Raw genomic sequence first — 19,290 nt, forward strand, 5'->3', positions numbered from 1 at the left:
CATTACATTAAAAGCAGTGTTGTATTCCACAAGAAAACCCACACATTTCATTTCTGCGACAGAATCGGATGACTTACTTTGTTTCTTTTGTAAAATGATGGCACTGATTGCTGATTGACAGTTGCGTTTTCAAAAAAAGGATTTATGGTTTTTACCTTTTACGTGGTTTTTGATGACAGTAAATTCTGCAACCATTACCACATTGCATACTGTGCACTTAGCCTTAAAAGGATTATCAGAGACCCCACGAAGCCATTTCTTGAAGCTTGGACTAGATTCCCATTCCCGTATGTACCGCTGCTGACGAACTTGAACTATCTTGAGAAAAAGACACTCGAACATACACATAATATCTACATGTAAAGTACATAACCAGTACAATTAGGCTAGCCCACCCATCTCAATAATCTCAAACGTACTTACCCTACATATCCTAAGGGAAACTATGACTTCTCATTTATACAGATAATCATTACCAGCAGAAAACATTTAATCTTGATGAAAATACTTTTTGATCAATAGTCTTAAAAAAGCTCAGATCCCAAGTTATCGTATAAGACGCACTATTGTCGGAGAAGGTATCGTACATCGTCCAGAGGCAGATTAGTCTTATCTGTATGATAATTATCGTACTAATGGCAGTCCACACCACAGTCCGGTAAGATCGCTCGACGAGCATTGACAGAGGTGTTCGAAACTACTAGAAGGGACTTAGTCTTTAGTTGCCACATTTTTATTTTTTGCTTGGACATTTTAAGCATTATGATGCAGTTTTATTAAATATTTACTTAACTTCCATATACATTTTTACGATTTAAGATAAAGGCTAAATTCAAATAAGAACATTGATAACCTGATATTATATTCACTAATACATGACAACGACGCAGTTACTTTTCATTCCATGAAATGTAGGAATCAGATGAAATTTCTCATTTAGGATTCTCTCTCTCTCTCTCTCTCTCTCTCTCTCTCTCTCTCTCTCTCTCTCTCTCTCTCTCTCTCTCTCTCTCATATACAAAAAGTAAACAAATTTGTTATCGGATCAGGCGAAGACGGAGTCAAATTCATATGAACGAATACTGTCGCCTCTTCGTTTTCTCGTTCTCTCTCAAAAGTTGTTTACAAAAGTAAACATGGCGGATGTGCAGGATGATGATCAGTGGCTATACGGTGATGAAAAAGACGAATCCAAAGAAGATGGCGAAATAAATGATAAAGGAGATGAAGGGGAAAAGAGTCCTGCCACGGTATGTAAACAAAATAGTAGAAGCTAAGACACGCGACTTTTTATTAGTCAAAATCCGGCTTGGTGGCCACCCTAGGCTAACCTGGGCTTCGTCCAGTATTACGTTGCCTTTAAAAACAAGGTATTAGGCTAAAAGGCTTTCTGTCATCAGGCATAGCTTTAGAGTAATGTAAATATGACCTCCTGGTTCATGTACAAAAGTAAGTTAGAGGATATCTCGGGTCTTCAAATTGGGTGAAGCTTTGCTTAGTCCGTCCTGTTGATTGGCAGACCAAATGTCATATACAGTAGGTTATCTAGGTTAGGTTAGGCTAAGGCTTACTGAATGACTTAACCACAGTGCTTCAGCAAGATTTGCATATGAAGCATTTAGGTCTCCTCTTTATCTTTTGGTTGTTATGGCAATTTTGGGAGTAGGCTAACTAGCTTTAGGCTACCTAGAATCAGTCGGCTCTTAGTGTATAGGCCTATGAGTGCTGGGTGTTTCTAAGTATTAACTCCGCACATACATTTACCTTGGAAATTGATTTTGGTAGAACAAAGTATTAACTCCACAGCAGGGATTACTTTGTAAATTAACTTTTTCTACAGTATTCTGGTTGCTAATTAAGGATTTACCTTCAATTTTTGTTGCTCAACGGCAGTTAACCACAGAACTTCATCCAACAAGTTAGGGAACCCTATGGGAGAGCATGGTTATGGGTGGAGTATACCTCCAGGACAGGGTGATTTGCTCCCCCGCTTGTTATTATCCTACAATATAGGGGACCCCGAGGGGAAGCGGGGTTATGGTTGGGGGACACCACAGGGTGATAAGACGCTCAGGCTTTACGGTATACGATTACAGAGACAAAAAACTCTTACACAAACCCAGGAGGAGGAACAAGACGACTGAGGTAGCTGTTACAAAGACAAATCCATTCACTACTACTGCTGTTTCGAATGCTGCTATGCATGCGCACTCTTATAGGGGAGCTTTTAGTACACACCCCAACTTCTTACTTAGGAAAAGAGGGGCTGGGGGTCCGAAGAGCCTATAAATCCTTATCCAACCAATCATGTTACACCGTTAACTCTACCTTGAGGAAAACCCTCCTAATTCTTCGCATGCAGCCCAAACAGGTGATTAGGAATGGGTGAAATGATAGGTGGATTCACACTCCAAGTTACTTATATTACTTTGTTTTTGTTTTTTATAACCGGCTTTCCTTTTTGCTTACCTTTATTTTGAGTTCCTTATTCACAATTATTACTGCTCCTATACATTAATGCATTCCCTCCTGGTGCTGTTTAACTTATAAGCATTACAATAAGGCATTACAATTGAGGATAGGCCCCAAAGAATGGGGCTGCACCTTACAGGAACTGTGAGGAAACAGGGTTTCAGGAGGAATTGAGAAGTTTCTCTCACCGTTGGAGGGGCTGTGGGGGTTATTCATATGCGATCTTCACAGGTTAGACCTTCGCCTTTCCAACTGTTGCAACCATCTGTTTGCGTTGGAACGGTTCAAAACCTTTTCGTCAACTATAACGATTTCTGTTGACCTACTTTCTTTGTTCTGTTTCCAAGCCTTAGGAGAGCTGTTAATCAGCTCGGTGGACTGGTTAAACTAAGGTACAGGCAGTCCCCGGTTATCGGCGGGGTTCCATTTCTGAGGGTGTGATGACAACTGAAAATCGGTGAATTTCAGCACTTTTTCGGCGATTTTCAGGGGTTATCAGGGCCGAAAAGCGCTGATTTTCGGTTACTGGCACCTCTGTTAGGTATGTATCGCTGACAATACCCAATTATCGGTGCTGATAAACGGAAATCGGCGATTTTCGGCGCTGAAAATTGCCAATTTTCGTCGCTAGACAAGCCCTATAAAACTGGATCGCTGTTTACCGAGCCCGCCGTTAGCTGGGGACTTCCTGTTTACTTAACTTTTCATTAATTTAGGTTTTCTTTTAACCCTTAAGTGCGTTAATCTGCATTTGGAATTTTCCCCATAAATGCGTAAAACTTCATAAAAATGTAAAAATGCTCCAATTGGCTTCATATTTCTTTTGCTATAAGAAAAGACCCTACTTTTCCATATCTGACATTATTGTTTTCTTAAAAGGAGATTATGGTAGTGAAAAATGCTATGTTTTAGAGAAAAATGGTAAAAAATAGCAAAAATAAAGCAAAAAACCTTAGGTGAGCATTATTCATAATTCTTGACCCAGCATTTTTTGGGGAAAGCTAAATCTAAAGAAAAAGTGTGTGGAACAAGTTTGCAACCATCTCTTGATAAATAAGTCAATACAAAAATTGTTTTTTCTGTGGTGAAATAGGTACCTTTTATGTAAAAATATTTTGAGATTTTGTAGTGTTGAAGGAAAGACTGGAAAAGAATCTACAATGTAGCTTTTATTTTATGCAGCACAACTTTTATTATATGAAAATATAAGAGAGAATCTCTCTTAATATGATGTTAAAACATAGGAATGACATAGAACAGTATTCAGAGCACTGTATAGAAAAAAATTATATTTTATTATGTACTTTCAACTATGAGCCTCATATAGAAATGAAATAGGAATTTTCATTCAGAAAACTCTTTGACTCAGAATTTCAGCTAACCACAATACACAAAGGGGGTTTGTTAGGACAAGTTTCACAGTGATATGTTGTTTGCCTTCCTCTGCACTGCCCTTTTTTCCTCAAGCAGCAGTCACTATTTCTTATACTGCCAACAATACAATCAGACTAGTGATTTTTGTCTGCAAATTGAGTCATGAAATGTCTGCCTGTGAGTCTGTTTGATAATGGTAATTCAAGTCTCCTCTTACCAATCACTGGCCTTTTTGAATAACCTTCCAACAATCCATTTACTACATGTTCTCTAAATTTCCTCTGACTTAGTTTTTTATTTGGCTTTTGGATACCATAAGCTATTTTTGCATCCACCAAGGCTGCCACTATAACAAAATGCCATATAGCCTGGTACCATTTCTTCTTCCTCTGACTAAAATTATATGTTGCACACAGTTGATTAAACCTGTCCACCCCTCCCTTATATTTATTATAATAAGCTTGAACAGATGGTTTATGTACAAATCTATCACCTTTTTTTTTTTATTTTATTGTGACCCCTGTCACACTTGAATCACCAACAGTTGACAACATGTTCACTTTGCCTGTTTCCTGCCAAGTTGCTGCTTCTATTATATTTTCATTATTTGTCCATATTATTGGAAGTTCTTTTTTCATTTTAGCTCTTCCCAATTCTTTGGGCAGACCCTTTCTATTTACACGAACAGTGGCACAAGCACCCACACCTCTCTCCCTTAGCTTACTAAAAAGCTCTACACTTGTGTAAAAGTTATCCACAAAGAGTATATGGCCATTATTTTCAAACCCTTCTAATAATGCTAAGGTAACTTTAGTACCTGACCCACTTTCACTAGGTTAACTTGATTAACTGTTTCCTTGCCTGTATATACTGTACATTGAAATGCATAAGGTATCCAGTTTTGGCATCACAAAGGGACCAGAGTTTTATCCCTCATCTTGTTGGTTTTTGAAGGTAAATACTGTTTGAAATACAACCTGCCTTTGAATTTCAACATAGTCTCATCAGTAGTTATTTCTTTTGTATACAAATTTTGAACAGTATTTAGAATTGGCCTCACCTTATAAAGCGTTTCATTACTTTTGTGCTCATCATTGTCTGCAAAATGCGAAAAAGCATATATCAACTGGTACCTGTCTCTAGTGAACACCTCACTAAAACCTGGTGTCTTTGATAACCAAAAAGGGTCTGCAAAGTATGATGCTAAAGTTGCTATCTTCACAATACCCATCATTATTTCTACAGGAACAAATGCTTTGATTTCTTCTAATGTTACCGGGTGCCAATTATTGTACCTGGATCTGCACTGTAATGGACGCCTCATATTTATCATCATCTCAGCATATTCATTTGTTCCATAACCACATGTTCAAATATTTCATAGGGAGTAAGATTTTCTAAGCCCTCTACACCAGGATCACCTGTAAAATCTGTAATTTAATCTAATTTTTGGGGGTTTACTGAAACAACATCCACTTCATGCCAATCTACAGTACTTTGGTAATTGCTAGTGGTTGGAACTGCAATATCCCCCTCTTGTGAATCCATATTTTCAATTATATCTTCTGCTTCATCAGTATCTTCTTCACTGTCCCCTTCCCATAAATCAGTCATTTCCTCAAATGCATCCTCATTTTCACTGTCAGATGCTCTTATTTCTTCAAGCTCCCTCAAAATATCTTCTTGTGCTTTTAAAATTCTTGATTGCTTTCTTGAAGGATTCATGATAATCTAAAATTTAAAATGAACAAAAATTATAAATAAAATAAAGGCAAAAGCAAAAAAAAAATAAATAAATAAATAAACTTTCCTAGGTAATAGACACAAAACCATGTAAACTGTTACAAATTACAAAATAAGATTGTTCCGACACAATATACAAACCCTCGGTCCTTTACATTAGGAGATACTTTCAGGCGTAGGCTGGAAAACGGCCGTTGAACTTCAACAAGGTGGTTAGGCAGTTACTGTCCGGGAGGCGGGAGCACCGCCTGCCCGGATGTAAACATTCCAATTTGCTTTCGGCCGTCGTAGCGCACGGACGTTGTTCTTCGCTCTCTGCCTGACTGCATTTTTTCACTTCATCATTCTTGGTGGGAATTTTCCTTTTTTCTTTTTTGTATTATGGATAAATCATCTAAATCCTCCCATCCCCAGCGTGTATGTCCTGGGGTGGGAGGAAAAAAGTGTAATTCCTTTAGATCTAGAGTCGATGTGGACCCACACGCTCTCTGCACATCTTGCAGGGGGCGGGTGTGTTCACGCGACTCTACTTGTAATGAGTGTTGTTTGTGGTCCTCCGAGCAATGGGGCAAGTTCGAAGGGAGGAGATCTTACCGTCGTAAGCCTACCAAGGAGTCGTCCGAGGGAAATACGCCCCCGACGACCCCGTTGGTGGCCGATGTTTCGGGTTCGTTTCTACCTCCCAGCGAACTTCCTCTTCTTGCTCCCTCTCCCTCGGGTGAGGATTCCCCCTCCCCTTCCTCTTACGTTTCTTCGTTTGTGGAAGGGCACGGGGGAGAGTTGGACCGCGGCTTCATCTCGGAAGTCTCTTCCCGTTCCGGAGGGGAGTTTTTCCCTTCGGAGCGGGTGGAGGCTTCTTCTATTAACCCGACTTTTGCTTCAGGTACCGGGCTCGATAGCCAGACGATGATACCAAGTTCACCCTGGCTGCACCCGGGCCTACCTGGCTCGGCTCTGGAAGGTTTGGCTCCCATGGCCCCCTCTCCAGTCACGACCCACACGGCAGCAACAGCCACTACCACGACTGTCACCTTCTCGCGGTTTGTCCAGATGCCGATTTCAGTTGCTTCGCATCTGGACACCCAGGTATCGGCGTCATCCGCGGGCCAGCACGCTGTTCCCCTGCCACCTGGCTTTCTGGCACCATTCTCGCGCACTGGCCCCTCCTACATGGTGACGTCATCGTACCCGTATGTGACTGTTGCTGCCCCCGTTGCTGAACATGGCCTGGCCTTGGATACGGTTCCTCGTCTGTCTCTCCAGCCCGGCCCTTCGTCTGCCTCAGTTCCCTTTCCAGCGACCTTGGCGCGGCCCGTACCAGATCTGCATGCGGGAGGGGCGGCGCTTGCATCCCTGGCCCCGCCCACTTCGGTTCCTGGCCGACACGCGGCTCGCTGCCCAGGCAATTGCTGGTCCGAGCTCCGCCGTCTCTGCCCGGGTTGCACCTTCTGCTGTTGTGGCCCCTCCCGCTGTTCCTGTTCCTGCTGTTCCTGAGTCCGTCTTCGCTTTCTTGGATTGGTGATCTGACTGCTTTCCTGAAGCAGATGGTGAAGAAGAAGAAGAAGAGGTCTAGGAAGGTGTCGTCGTCGTCTTCATCTTCGTCTTCATCGCCGCCGTCTTCTGCTGCTTCTTCCTCTTCCTCTTCCAAGGCTTGCGGCCAAGAAGAGGAAGTCTGTCTCTCCCCCCCCTAAGAAACCCCGTACTGAGATTTCTAAGGGTCTGTCTCCTTCCACACAGAAGGCAGTGGGTTCTCTCGTTGGTTCTTCCCGATCTTCGGATCAGGGAACCGCTGTTCCGGCCTCCGGGCCAGGGGCAGCGGGAACCAAGGGTGTGCAGACCAAGGTCGGCACTCTCCCGCTGCGCCAAAGAAACCTCCTGCTTCTAAGGCCAGCGAGACTGGCCGGACTCTCGTTCGCGAGTTGCTCAGTACCCGGGTCTCCAAGGAGACCAGGATACCCCAGTCTGTTACGGTGGACACTTCTCGCCGTACAGACCAGGGCGTGGGACGAGAGAAAGAGCCGGGCATGCAGGTGCCCCTTCTCTTCCTGCTGGCACTCCATCCAGTGCCAGGTCAGGTTCCCGGGATAATGCTTCAGCCCGAGGGGCCGAGTGCATGGAGAAACAGGGAAGAAGTCCCCTGTTCAGTCTTTCCGAGAGGCTTCGGCCTCAAGAAGTCTGGGGCGCGTCTAGAGGACAGCGCAAGCTCGCGCCAGCCAGCCGCGTTCGACTCCTCCCAGTCCCAGGCCGCGCCCACGCAGCCAGACTGGCTCAGGGGAGGCGAACGCGCTGGCTCGACTCGCGAGCCGCTCCGCTCTCCTCGGGAGACCGTTTCACCTGGGATGAAACGTTCTCCTCGACCTGAGGGCCCGTCATCACCGCTGGTTGGTGACCGCCCTCGGCCTGCTGCCTCTACTGGTTCTGCCAGTAAGGGCAGTGGGAGCGCCCGATCTTCCTCCCCTGTCCCCTCCGCTCCTTCGGTCTCCTCCAAAGGGCGTGAGTCGGAGAGGAGGAACTCTGGGAGTGTTCTCCTCAGAGTTCAACTGCATGGGGTATGTTCCTGGCTCGGTCCTTGGCTCCGACCAGGTCCTATGCCCGTGTAGTTCAGGAAGATCCTCAGGGGTCTGCCGAGGTTCTCCCTCCTGCGGGAGAGTAGTTCGGGAGGACCGCACCTGGAAGGACTTGAAGGTCCTCTGCCTCAGGATGCGGACACCCCGAAATACAGAGGACTTTTTCGGAGGTTATCGCGCTGATTCTGTCGGCACAATGACCTCGGGAAGGGACCACGGCTTCGTCTGTGGATTGTCTCGCGCCTCGAATCCTTCTGGGGTCCTAAGAAGGAACCCAAGGCTTCGGTGGGGCTGCTGTGGTCCACGCTTGCCGAGGGGTACTCGATCAGGTGAACGGTCTTGTGTCTCGGCAAGACAGTTCCCTTCGATCGAGCCGCCGGAGAAGCTTCTTCCTCCCCTCTACCTCGTCAGAAGCGCTTTTACTCTCCAATAGAAGGAGCGTTGCTGACTAAACAGGTTGACCCGGACCTGACTCGTCTGGATCCGGGTCTTTCGTTGCAGCAATTGTCGGCAGAGAAGAATGTTTCTCTCCCAGCAAGAAGCTGCAACCCTGGAAGCCACCGCCATGGCGGCCTTTCAGGCAGTCTCCTGGCTCGATCTGTGGTCCTTCACAGTATCGAAGGTAGCCGCTTCCTCAGGCGCTATCGTACCTGGGGAGGACTCTGCTTTTGGGAGACTGTGCCAGTCTGGAGGTAGGGCTATTTCCTACCTTGCCCACCAGACTGCAAACCTGTGGGCAAACTTGGTGTTAAAGCGAAGAGACGCCATTCTCTCTCGCTTTGCCAAGTCTGTAGGTCCCGAGTCGGCAATCGCTCTGCGGAATGGACCGTTGCTGGGTTCCTCCTCTCTCTTCCCTAGAGAGTTGGTGGATGCCGCGGTAGACAAGCGCCCGTGCCGATGAGAACGACCGGCTTGTCCACCAGGCAGTGGTTAAGACCTCTGGGTCTTCGTTCCACTGCAGCCAGGTCTTGGGCCAGGCTGGCCCTTCCTCGGCCCCTAAGAAGTCCCAGTCTTGAAGGGGTCCTGAGGAAACACCCAGCCTTCTTCTTCCTCGAAAAGGGGGTTACTCCCGTCCTTTTCAGCCCCTTTCCAATCCGGTAGAGGGGGGCAAGGGTAAGAAGAAGAAGGGGAAACGCTAGGGGCGGCGTTCCCAGAAGCTGCCAAAGGTGGGGGTGCCTGTCGAGCCATTGGGCAACGTGGCAGCGACATGGAGCCGAGACCTGGATAGTGGATGTTCTTCGGGAGGGATATCTCCTACCCTTCGAGTCTCGGCCTCCCCTCACCTACACTCCGGTCCATCTCCAAACTTATCTTTCAGGTTCATTGAAGGACATCGCACTACAGCAAGAAGTGCAAGCCATGCTGAGCAAGAATGCTGTAGAAGTCGTGTCGGACCAGTCTCCAGGCTTTTACAGCCGGATCTTTCTCGTAGAGAAGGCATCAGGGGGATGGAGACCAGTCATAGACCTCTCTCCTTTGAACCGTTTCCTTCGCCAGACTCGGTTCACGATGGAAACAGCACGATCGGTGCTGGCCTCCATCAGGAGAAGCGACTTCATGCTTACGGTGGACTTGAAGGATGCGTGATTTTCAAATACCCATCCATCCGTCCTCGCAAGTACCTCCCGCTTTCGTCCTCGGGAGTCGGTCTTCCAATTCAGGGCACTTTGTTTCGGGCTCGACCGCTCCCAGGTGTTCACGAGTGTGTTCTCTCGTGTCAGCTTGGGCCCACTCGCACGGGATACGTCTTCTGAGGTATCTCGACGACTGGTTAGTCCTGGCGAGCTCTCGCTCGCAGTTGCTACAGGACAGGGATCGTCTCCTCGAGTTTTGCCAGGATCTAGGGATCGTGGTAAATCTGGAGAAGTCAGATCTCACCCCCAAGCAGAGGACGAAATACCTGGGCATGCTGATAGACACGGTGGCAGCAAAAGTCTTTCCCTCGGACTCGTATCAGCAAGTTCAAGGAGGCAGCACAGTTGTTCCTGTCTCGACAGGAGCAACAAGCTTCGGCAATGGCAAGTCGTCATCGGTCACCTGTCGTCATTAGAAAAGCTAGTTCCTCACGGGCGTCTTCACTTTGCGGTCTCTCCAGTGGAGACTAAAGGAGCTCTGGTCCCAGTCCCGAGACCCCCAGTCCTTCCTCATTCCTCTTTCCGAGGAAGTGAGAAAGGACCTCCACTGGTGGTTGGACGACAGGAACCTCTTAATAGGAGTATCCCTGCATACTCCCCCTCCGGACATGCTTCTGTTTTCGGACGCATCGACCGAGGGATGGGGCGCACACCTGGAGGAGTTGCTGACTTCGGGAGTGTGGCACCGAGACGACAAGCACCTTCACATCAATATTCTGGAGCTCAAGGCGGCCTTCCTGGCTCTCCAGGAGTTCCAGGATCGAGTGATGGGACACTCCGTGGTGTTGATGAGCGACAATACCACGGTAGTGGCATATGTCAACAAGCAGGGGACTGGTGCCCCATCAGCTTCATCAGTTGGCAATGCAGGTGCACGAGTGGGCAGTAGCTCACTCGGTAGAGCTGTCAGCCAGATACATTCCAGGCAGAGAGGAATGTAGTGGCGGACAAGCTCAGCCGCCAGAGCCAGGTGGTAGGGACCGAATGGTCCCTCCATCAGGAAGTAGCGGAAAGGCTGTTCGACCTGTGGGGCGTCCAGTGATAGATCTGTTCGCCACCCGGCACAACAGAAAACTTCAGGTCTTCTGTTCGGTCGTGCCGGACCCATGGGCCGCTGGCGGAGGACGCTTTCCAACATCCATGGGACAACCTCGACACGTGACGCTTTCCTCCATTCTGTCTGATTCGCCGGGTAATCAGCCGGTGATGATCACCCCGAATCTCAGAATGACTCTGGTGGCACCCAAATGGCCACAGGCCAATTGGTACCCGGACCTGCTAGCTCTCCTCTCCGAGGCACCGAGAGATTCCCCTGGCCCAACCTTCTGCGTCAACCTCACGCACAGCGGTTCCACCTGGCAGTGCATTCCCTGTGTCTTCACGGCTGGAGGTTATCCACCATCTCTTTGCAGCGAGAGGCTTTTCACGCCAGCGCAGCAACAGAGATGGCAGGATACCTCAGAAGATCCTCCGCAGCGGTATACCAGGGAAAGTGGTCCGTCTTCTGTGGTTGGTGTCGCCGGGGTATCTCTCCGGTCAGAGCTACTGTTCAGCAGGTCGCGGACTTCCTCGTCTTCCTTCGCCGAGAAAAGCTTCTCTCCATTTCAGCAGTAAAAGGCTACCGCGCAAGACTCGGCCTAGTCTTGCGGCTGAAAGGAGTAGACATCTCTTCCTCTTTCGAGATTTCTCTACTCATGAGAAGCTTGAACGGTCTTGCCCACCCAGGGATCTCAGGCCCCCTGCATGGGATGTGACTCGTTCTAAGGAGCCTGACTCGTGCACCTTACGAGCCTTTAAGAGAGTCGTCAGACAGGATCTGACCCTCAAGACCGTTTTCTTGCTTGCCCTGGCGTCGGCGAAGAGAGTTGGCGAACTTCATGGACTTTCCTTTGATGTAAAACACTCAAGGGGATGGGGATCAGTTACGCCGATTTCATCCCGGATTTCGAGCGAAGACTCAGAATCCTTCGGTCCCTGACGCACGGTTCGAGTCCTTCACGATCCTCCCTAGAGGACTTTGTAGATAATGATCCAGACGAGATGCTACTGTGTCCTGTTAGGGTGCTGCGGCGCTATCTGAAGAAGACTCGCACCTCCGGCCTGAGTGTCGGCGACTCTTCGTTAGCACTGGCTCGACCAAGAAAGAAGTGTCCAAGAACACCATCTCTTTTTGGCTTCGTGAGACAATAAGGAGAGCGTGCTCTGCTGCAGGAGAAGACGACAAATGCACGCCGTCCGAGAGCTCACGAGGTCCGCAGCATTGGTCCATCCTCGCATTCCGGAAGAATATGTCGGTACCACAGGTACTGAAGGCAGGTGTGTGGTCCCGACAGACTACCTTCACTTCCTTCTACCTCCGGGATGTTGCACACAAGTCCTTGGACACTTTTTCCTTGGGTCCTGTGGTGGCTGCTCAACAAGTTGTGTAGCTTATCCAGCTCCTCTAACGGGACAGGTTGCATCTCGCCTATGTTGTACGGTAAGGATTGGGAGATGTTTGTTGAGTGACTGGCCTCTTTCCTTCTCCCTATCCTAAGCTCTCTTCCCACGGGCAGGAGCGGACGTGCCGTTACAAGCTGGACCGGGCGATCGAGGCAGGTAAGCACATAACGTGAGCTTCCGTTCTATTCCCTTTCAGGTTATAGAAGCAACCCCACTCCTTTCTCTTGCAAGGGGAGGAAAGAGTAAATGACTTTGAGACAAACCCAATGCTTGTATTTGCCTTATTGTCATCCGACGTCATTTCTTCCTAGCCTACTTTGCATGAACTGACGTTCCCTCTTTCATGCAAAGGGTCCCTTAAGTCTGACATAGATCTTGCGTTTCTTACAACCCGATCTTTTGTCAGAGGTGATTTTTTCCTTCCTCGCTCTACGACCAGGAAGGGAAGACAAGGTGGTGAACTCCAGTCAGTTCAGAGAGACTTTTTCAGATTCCTCCCCTCCAATCAGTAAGTCTCCTAATGTAAAGGACCGAGGGTTTGTATATTGTGTCGGAACAAATAACAATTTTGAAAGTAAATTGTATTTTCCTAACTATACAAACCCGAGGTCCTTTACAGTTATGCCCACCTCATGCCACCCCTCAATCTGTACATGGGCCGAAAGGCAAATTGGAATGTTTACATCCGGCAGGCGGTGCTCCCGCCTCCCCGGACAGTAACTGCCTAACCACCTTGTTGAAGTTCAACGCCGTTTTCCAGCCTACGCCTGAAAGTATCTCCTAATGTAAAGGACCTCGGGTTTGTATAGTTAGGAAAAATACAATTTACTTTCAAAAATTGTTATGTTACTGTTTGATCAGTGGTAACAAACCATTGATCAAACAATAACTGTGTTCAAAATTTTCCAGGCTGAAAACCAACCTAAGTAAGCATAGTCTACATAGTTGTGTGAGTGATACAAAAACAAATAAAAACAATCATTATCTTGGATAAAAATATGAAAATAAAGCAGAAAACCAAAAGTAATCTGACCTACACAGCTGTGCTTGTGAAGCAAATACATGACAGGAAATACAAGAACAAATAACAATGACTGGTTTGTTCATGAGACTTACCTGCCAGATATATATATAGCTGTATTCTCCGAAGGTCCGACAGAATTTCAAATTTCGCACATCCTCAAGAATGCACGAGTGGCCGATCAGGTGGTTAGTACACATTCCCGTTGGCTGGGAGGCGGGCATCAGAACCATTCCCATTTTCTATTCAGATTTTCTCTGTCGCCAGACTGTCAACATCTGTTGTCAGTTCCTCCGCCTTCTTTGGATTTCAATATTTTGTCACTTGAGTATTTTGGTTGTTTTTGGTATTCGACTTGGATCTGTGACTTGGCATACGCTTTTTTGGACAGTTTTTTTTTTTAATTTGCCTTTGACTTTTCTCTATAAGATGTCTTCCTGTAGCTTGGGTGGTTGTAAGGTGAGGCTATCGAAGGCTTCAGTAGACTCTCACACTTTATGTATGAAATGTAGGGGTATGGAATGTTCTGTGGACAATCGTTGCAATGAATGTGAGGGATTATCTGAGGGGAATGGAAGAAGTACTGAATCCTATATGCTTAAATTGAGCGTGATAGGTTGAGGAGGTCTTCCTCCAGGAGTGCATTTTGTGGACAGACGGTCAGGGATTTCTCATGTTAGTAACCCTGTAGTTTGTAGTCCTAACCCTTTAGTGTTGCCTTCGGGCCCTGAGGTTGTTGCAGAAAGTAATACTCTGGCTCGTTCTTGAGTCTATTCGCGCTCTTGAAAATAAAGTGAATGCCCTGCAAGCGCAAAGTGTAGTGTGTGTTAATCCCCTAGTGTTGTGGAGGGGGCGTCAGATCGACCCTATAATGCTTCTAGGCCTGGACCTCTGCCGAACTCCCAAGACCCGGGAGAGGGCATGTCGAAAGTCGCATGAAGGTTACGGGGACTCCCCTCCGATCTGGCGTCCCTTCGGCAGGTCCTGTTGACTCCACCCAGGCTGCCAGGGATCGTGCTCAGGCACGCATCCATAAGGATTGCTCTCGTCCTCCGACACGTCCTCCCTTGTCGAGGGGTTGGAGCGCTCGGTTGGACTCTCGCCCTCTCAAGAGAAGCTTGAGAGGAGAGGACGCTTCACGCCCTCTTCCTCTAGACGTTTTACGCTTGTCCCTGAAAGTTTCGAGGAAGTCCCTCAACAGAAGAAGTAAAGTGTGCAACGGATGATGACGCTGCTCGTCTTCCCAGTCACGCAAAGGGCTAGAGCTCTTTCCCTGTGGGAAAGAAGAAGACTTCTCCTCTCCGCTCTCTTCTTCTCGCAAATTCAGCCCTTCTTCTAGGAGAGCTGTTTCCCCAACTTGCCAGATTTTGTTGGGTATGCAACAGCAGCTGGATTCTCTTATGGATCTTAGAAAGGACAGACCTCGTCGTAAAGATTTGCATCTGCCTGTTAAGAAGTACAGGCCTTCTCACTCTCCTCCCGGGCGTCGCAGAGTCTTTGTCTGCTAGTTCTCCTGAAGCTTTCGTCTTGCTCCTAAGGAAGGCTTTAAGGAGCTTCCTTCTCACTTTGAAGATTTTGGCGTCTCCCGATCACGCGCCAGGTTCGAGTGTCTCGCGCTGGCGCTCTCCTCACGCTTCACGCACGCCTCGCCTTGAGTCTCGGCGCACTTCCACCCAGGACGCTTCGCGCGCGCCACATAGTGAAGCTCCTTCCGTGTCCGGTCACGGAGCTGCGCGCGCTTCCCGCCAGGACGCTCCTCGCTCTCCTCGCGTTATCTCTTCGCGCCCTGCTAACGTTGACTCCACACCTGCAGTTTTTCTTGATGATCAACTTCCCGCTTCTTCTGTTCATGCTCATCAGGGTTTAGCCACAGCTTCCAAACACGATAGGTCCCACTTGCGTATCGGCGAGTCGGGTCTCCTTCCTCCTCGCTCTCCTGACCCTCCAGCAGAGGAAGAAGAACCCCTTCCGTCAGAGCCCTCGGACGAAGAGAAACACGTACCTTCTGCTTCTTCCGATTATCAGACTCTGACTTGTCTGTTTAAGGATTTGTTTCCTGAAACCTTTCAAGCTTCTGGCTCCTCGCTCTTTCTTCTCAGTTGGCTTTGTCTCAGGCGAGAAATCTCCTGGCTTTCTTAAAATGAAGAAATCCTTCTCTACCAAGAGAGCTTTTAAGAAAGTTCAGGACTGGATGACAACTAGAAAGAACCAAGGGAAGACTTCTTTCGCTTTGCCTCCTTCACGTTTGTCTGGGAAATCCGGCATTTGGTACGACACAGGTGAAGATATTGGTTTGACAGTTCCCTCCACTTCTAAAGGGGACTTTGCAAGTCTTGTGGATGCCTCTAGAAGATCTCACTTGTCCTCTTCTAAGGTTTCTTGGACCCTCACAGAAACAGACCACCATCTCAAAGGACTCTTCAAAACTGTTGAAGTCTTTAATTTTTTTTGGACTGGTGTCTGGGAGTTCTACACACTAAGGCTACTAGCCCTAGTTCCATTAGTCTGGGGAGCTGTCCAGTGTACTGTGTGCATGGACAAGGCCGTCAGAGATGGCTCTGAAGATCTTGCTTCACAGTTTTCAACCTCAGCTCTTTTAAAAAGAGAGCATTGTTCTGCTCCTTTTGGCGAAGTATGTTTCCCCATCTCAGAAGGGAGAGCTATTTTTTGGCTTTTCCTTTCTCTAGCCATCTTCCCCCAGACCTTGGTTAAGGATATCAGCTTCCAGCCTTCAGGAGAAGGCCACTCAAGACCTCCTTTCCAGACATTCAAACTGCCCTCAGCGCCTTCATAACGCTTGCTCTTCTCTTTGCCTCAGCAAGCTAAAAAGAAGAGCCCTTTCGTGGAGGAGCTTCCACGGGAAGTTTTTCCAAACCCGCACCTCGAGGGAGAGGTTTCCCTAGAGGCAAGGTCGTCCCCAAGAGGGGCGGCAAGTGACTCTTTTCACCTCCAGATACCGGTAGGAGCCAGGCTTCTTCATTTTGCTCAAGCCTGGAGAGAGAGAGGGGCAGACTCTTGGTCCCTCCAAGTAGTAGAGAGAGGCTACCTGATTCCTTTCCTGACTCTTCCGCCTTTGTCTTCGACCCCCAGAGATTTGTCTCCCAAGTACCATCCGGCCAAGCAGAAGATACTGTTCGACCTTCTCAAACAAATGCTTGAGAAGAGAGCAGTGGAGCAGGTCTTAGACACAAAATTCCCGGGATTTTACAACAGACTGTTTCTAGTCCCAAACATTCAGAAGGTTGAGACCCGTCTTGGACGTCAGCAGGCTGAACGACTTTGTCCAGAAGGACAAGTTCAAGATGGAAACGTCTCAGTCAATTTTAGGAGCTCTTCATCCCGGGATTGATGGTGTCTTTAGACCTCCAAGATGCTTACTTCCACGCCCCGATTCATCCACGCTCGATGAAGTATCTCCGCTTTGTCTTGGGGGGCAAGACTTACCAGTTCAGGGCTCTCTGCTTTGGACTCAGCACAGCCCTGAGTTGGTCAGCTTGGATGGTTGACCGCCTGGGAAACACCAGATGGTGTTTACTCTTCTCATGAAGAATATGGCGATGTGGTTGCACCTCTGGGAACACCAGGAGTCAGGATCTCTCTGTTTACCTAGACGATTGGTTGATCCCAGCTTCTTCGAACAAAGGTGTCTGGAGGACCTTCAGTTTACTCTGAACTCGTGAAGTCCCTGGGACTTCTGGTCAATGTAGAAAATCGCAACTGATCCTCACAGTCCATTTTATCTGGGGATTCAGATGAATTCAGCGGCTTTTCTAGCGTCTCCATCGCAAGAACGGCAGTTTCAGTGTTGCGAAAAAGTCTCGGTCTTCTTGGAGAAGGAAACATGCTAGGTGAGGGAATGGATGAGTCTGCTGGGGACCATTTCCTCGCTGGAGAAGTTTGTTTCTCTGGGAAGGCTGCATCTCAGACCTCTTCAGTTCTTTCTGTTGGAGAACTGGAAAAACAAGGAAGACTTGGAAGAAGAATTGAGGATCCTTCCTTCCATAAAGAGATCTCAAGTGGTGGCTCGATCCTACGTGAAGTTGGGAAAGGGATCTCTCTCAAGCTTCTGAGCCCCAACCTAGTGTTGTTTTCCGACGCATCATTGGCGGGTTGGGGAGCAACACTAGAGGGAGAAAGAAGTGTCAGGAACCTGGAAAGGGCAACAGGTATCCTGGCACATCAACATCAAAGAGTTGGCGGCAATCTTTTAGCCCTCCAATTCTTCGAGGTCTCAAGTTGCCAATCGCGTTGTTCAAGTAAACTCGACAACACCACGGCTTGTTCCCTCAAGAAACAGGGCGGAACACACTCTTGTTCCCTGTTCGGCAAGAGAGAAATTCTCCCTGGGCTCAAGCTCGCAACATTTCAATCCTCACAAGATTTGTTGCAGGGGTAGAAAATGTTCGAGCGGATCTGCTCAGTCGGCGCCACCAACTTCTACCGACGGAGTGGACTCTTCATCAGGAGGTTTGCCGAGACCTTTGGAATCTTTGGGGTCGCCCTCTTGTGGATCTCTTCACGACCTCAAGAACAGGCGAGGCTTCCCTCTACTGCTCCCCTGTTCTCGACCCTGGGGCAGTGGCGATAGATGCTCTTCTCTGGGATTGACGGGATGGACGTTTATGCCTTTTCCTCCGTTCAAAATTCTGGGAGAAGTCATACGCAAGTTCTTGGCCTCTCAAGGGACAAGGATGACGCTCATCCCCGTTTGGCCTTCGAACCAATGGTTCTCGAGAAATTCTCTTCTGGTTAGTGGATGTTCCCAGATCCCTACCTATGAGAGCAGATCTGCTCAGACAACCCCACTTCACGAGATACCATCAAAACCTCCCGCTCTGAACCTGACTGCATTCAGACTATCAAGAAATTGGTCAGAGCGAGGGGTTTTTCTGGCCAGGTGGCACAGGCCATCGCTAGAGCCAGAAGAGCTTCCTCCATCAGAGTTTATCAAGCGAAGTGGGCAACCTTCAGGGGTTGGTGCAGAAAGAAGGGATTTTCCTCTTCCTCGACCACTGTGAGCCAAATAGCTGATTTCCTTCTCTTTTTGAGAGAAAAGCTCAAGTTGGCAGTTCCAACTATCAAAGGATATCGAGCATGCTTTCTTCTGTTTTCAGACACAGAGGACTGGATTTGTCTAATAATAAGGACCTTCACGATCTCTTGAGATCTTTCAAACGTCCAAGGTTCCTCAGCCTATTCCTCCTACTTGGAATTTGGATGTTGTCCTCAAGTTTTTAATGACCAGTCCTTTTGAGCCTCTTCATTCAGCATCTCTAAGGGATGTTACTAGAAAGACGGTCTTCCTCATTGCTCTGGCGGCGAAGAGAGTGAGAGAAGTTCAGGCTTTCAGCCATCATGTGGGCTTCAAGGGACACAATGCTGTCTGCTCTTTGTCCCCTACAGTTCTTGGCTAAGAATGAAAGGCATTCTAACCCTTGGCCTAAATTTTTGAAATTAAAGGTTTGACAGACCTTGTTGGACAGGAATCCTGAGAGAGTTCTTTGTCCTGTTAGAGCTCTAAGGTATTACCTTAGAAGAACACAGGACCTCGTGGTCCCTTGGACAATTTATGGTGTTCTGTGAGACATCCCTGTTAATCCTATGTCGAAGAATGCACTAGCATTCTTCATTAGGAATGTCATTAAGGAGGCACATTCTTGTTGTGACGACTCCAACTTCAAGTTGTTGAGAGTCAACGCCCATGAGGTGAGGGCAGTCGCTACCTCCATGCCGTTCCAGAGAAATATGGCGCTCAGTGACATTCTCAGTGCCACATTTTGGCGAAGTGAATCGGTGTTTGCCTCACACTACTTAAGAGATGTTTAGGTAGCATACGAAAATTGCTTTTCTCTGGGACCATACATTGCTGCTTCACAACCTTGGGGTCAGGGGTAAGCTCTGCTCCTATCCTTTAATCCTGTTTAGGAAGGGTTTTTAATTGTGTTTTTATTGTGTTTCTTGTGGTTGTTGGGTCGATTGATGGAGTCAGTCTTCCCAATCTTTTCTGACTAACGTCTTAGTGCTGGTTAGGTGGTTG

At 47.9% G+C, this 19,290-nt stretch overlaps 1 protein-coding gene across 1 annotated transcript in view; it reads left to right on the forward strand.

Annotated features, from left to right (window-relative positions):
• The first annotated feature begins 886 nt into the window (after window positions 1-886).
• LOC136834443 (pre-mRNA 3'-end-processing factor FIP1-like) overlaps window positions 887-19,290 on the forward strand; it is a 267,929-nt gene continuing 249,525 nt past the window's right edge. Inside the window, exon 1 of the mRNA XM_067097042.1 lies at window positions 887-1,250. Within this exon, the coding sequence (XP_066953143.1) occupies window positions 1,137-1,250 (114 nt within the window). The 5' untranslated portion in view covers window positions 887-1,136. The remainder of the gene's footprint in view (window positions 1,251-19,290) is intronic.

Source organism: Macrobrachium rosenbergii, chromosome 53 (assembly GCF_040412425.1).
Source record: "Macrobrachium rosenbergii isolate ZJJX-2024 chromosome 53, ASM4041242v1, whole genome shotgun sequence".
Taxonomy (NCBI): Eukaryota; Metazoa; Arthropoda; class Malacostraca; order Decapoda; family Palaemonidae; genus Macrobrachium; species Macrobrachium rosenbergii.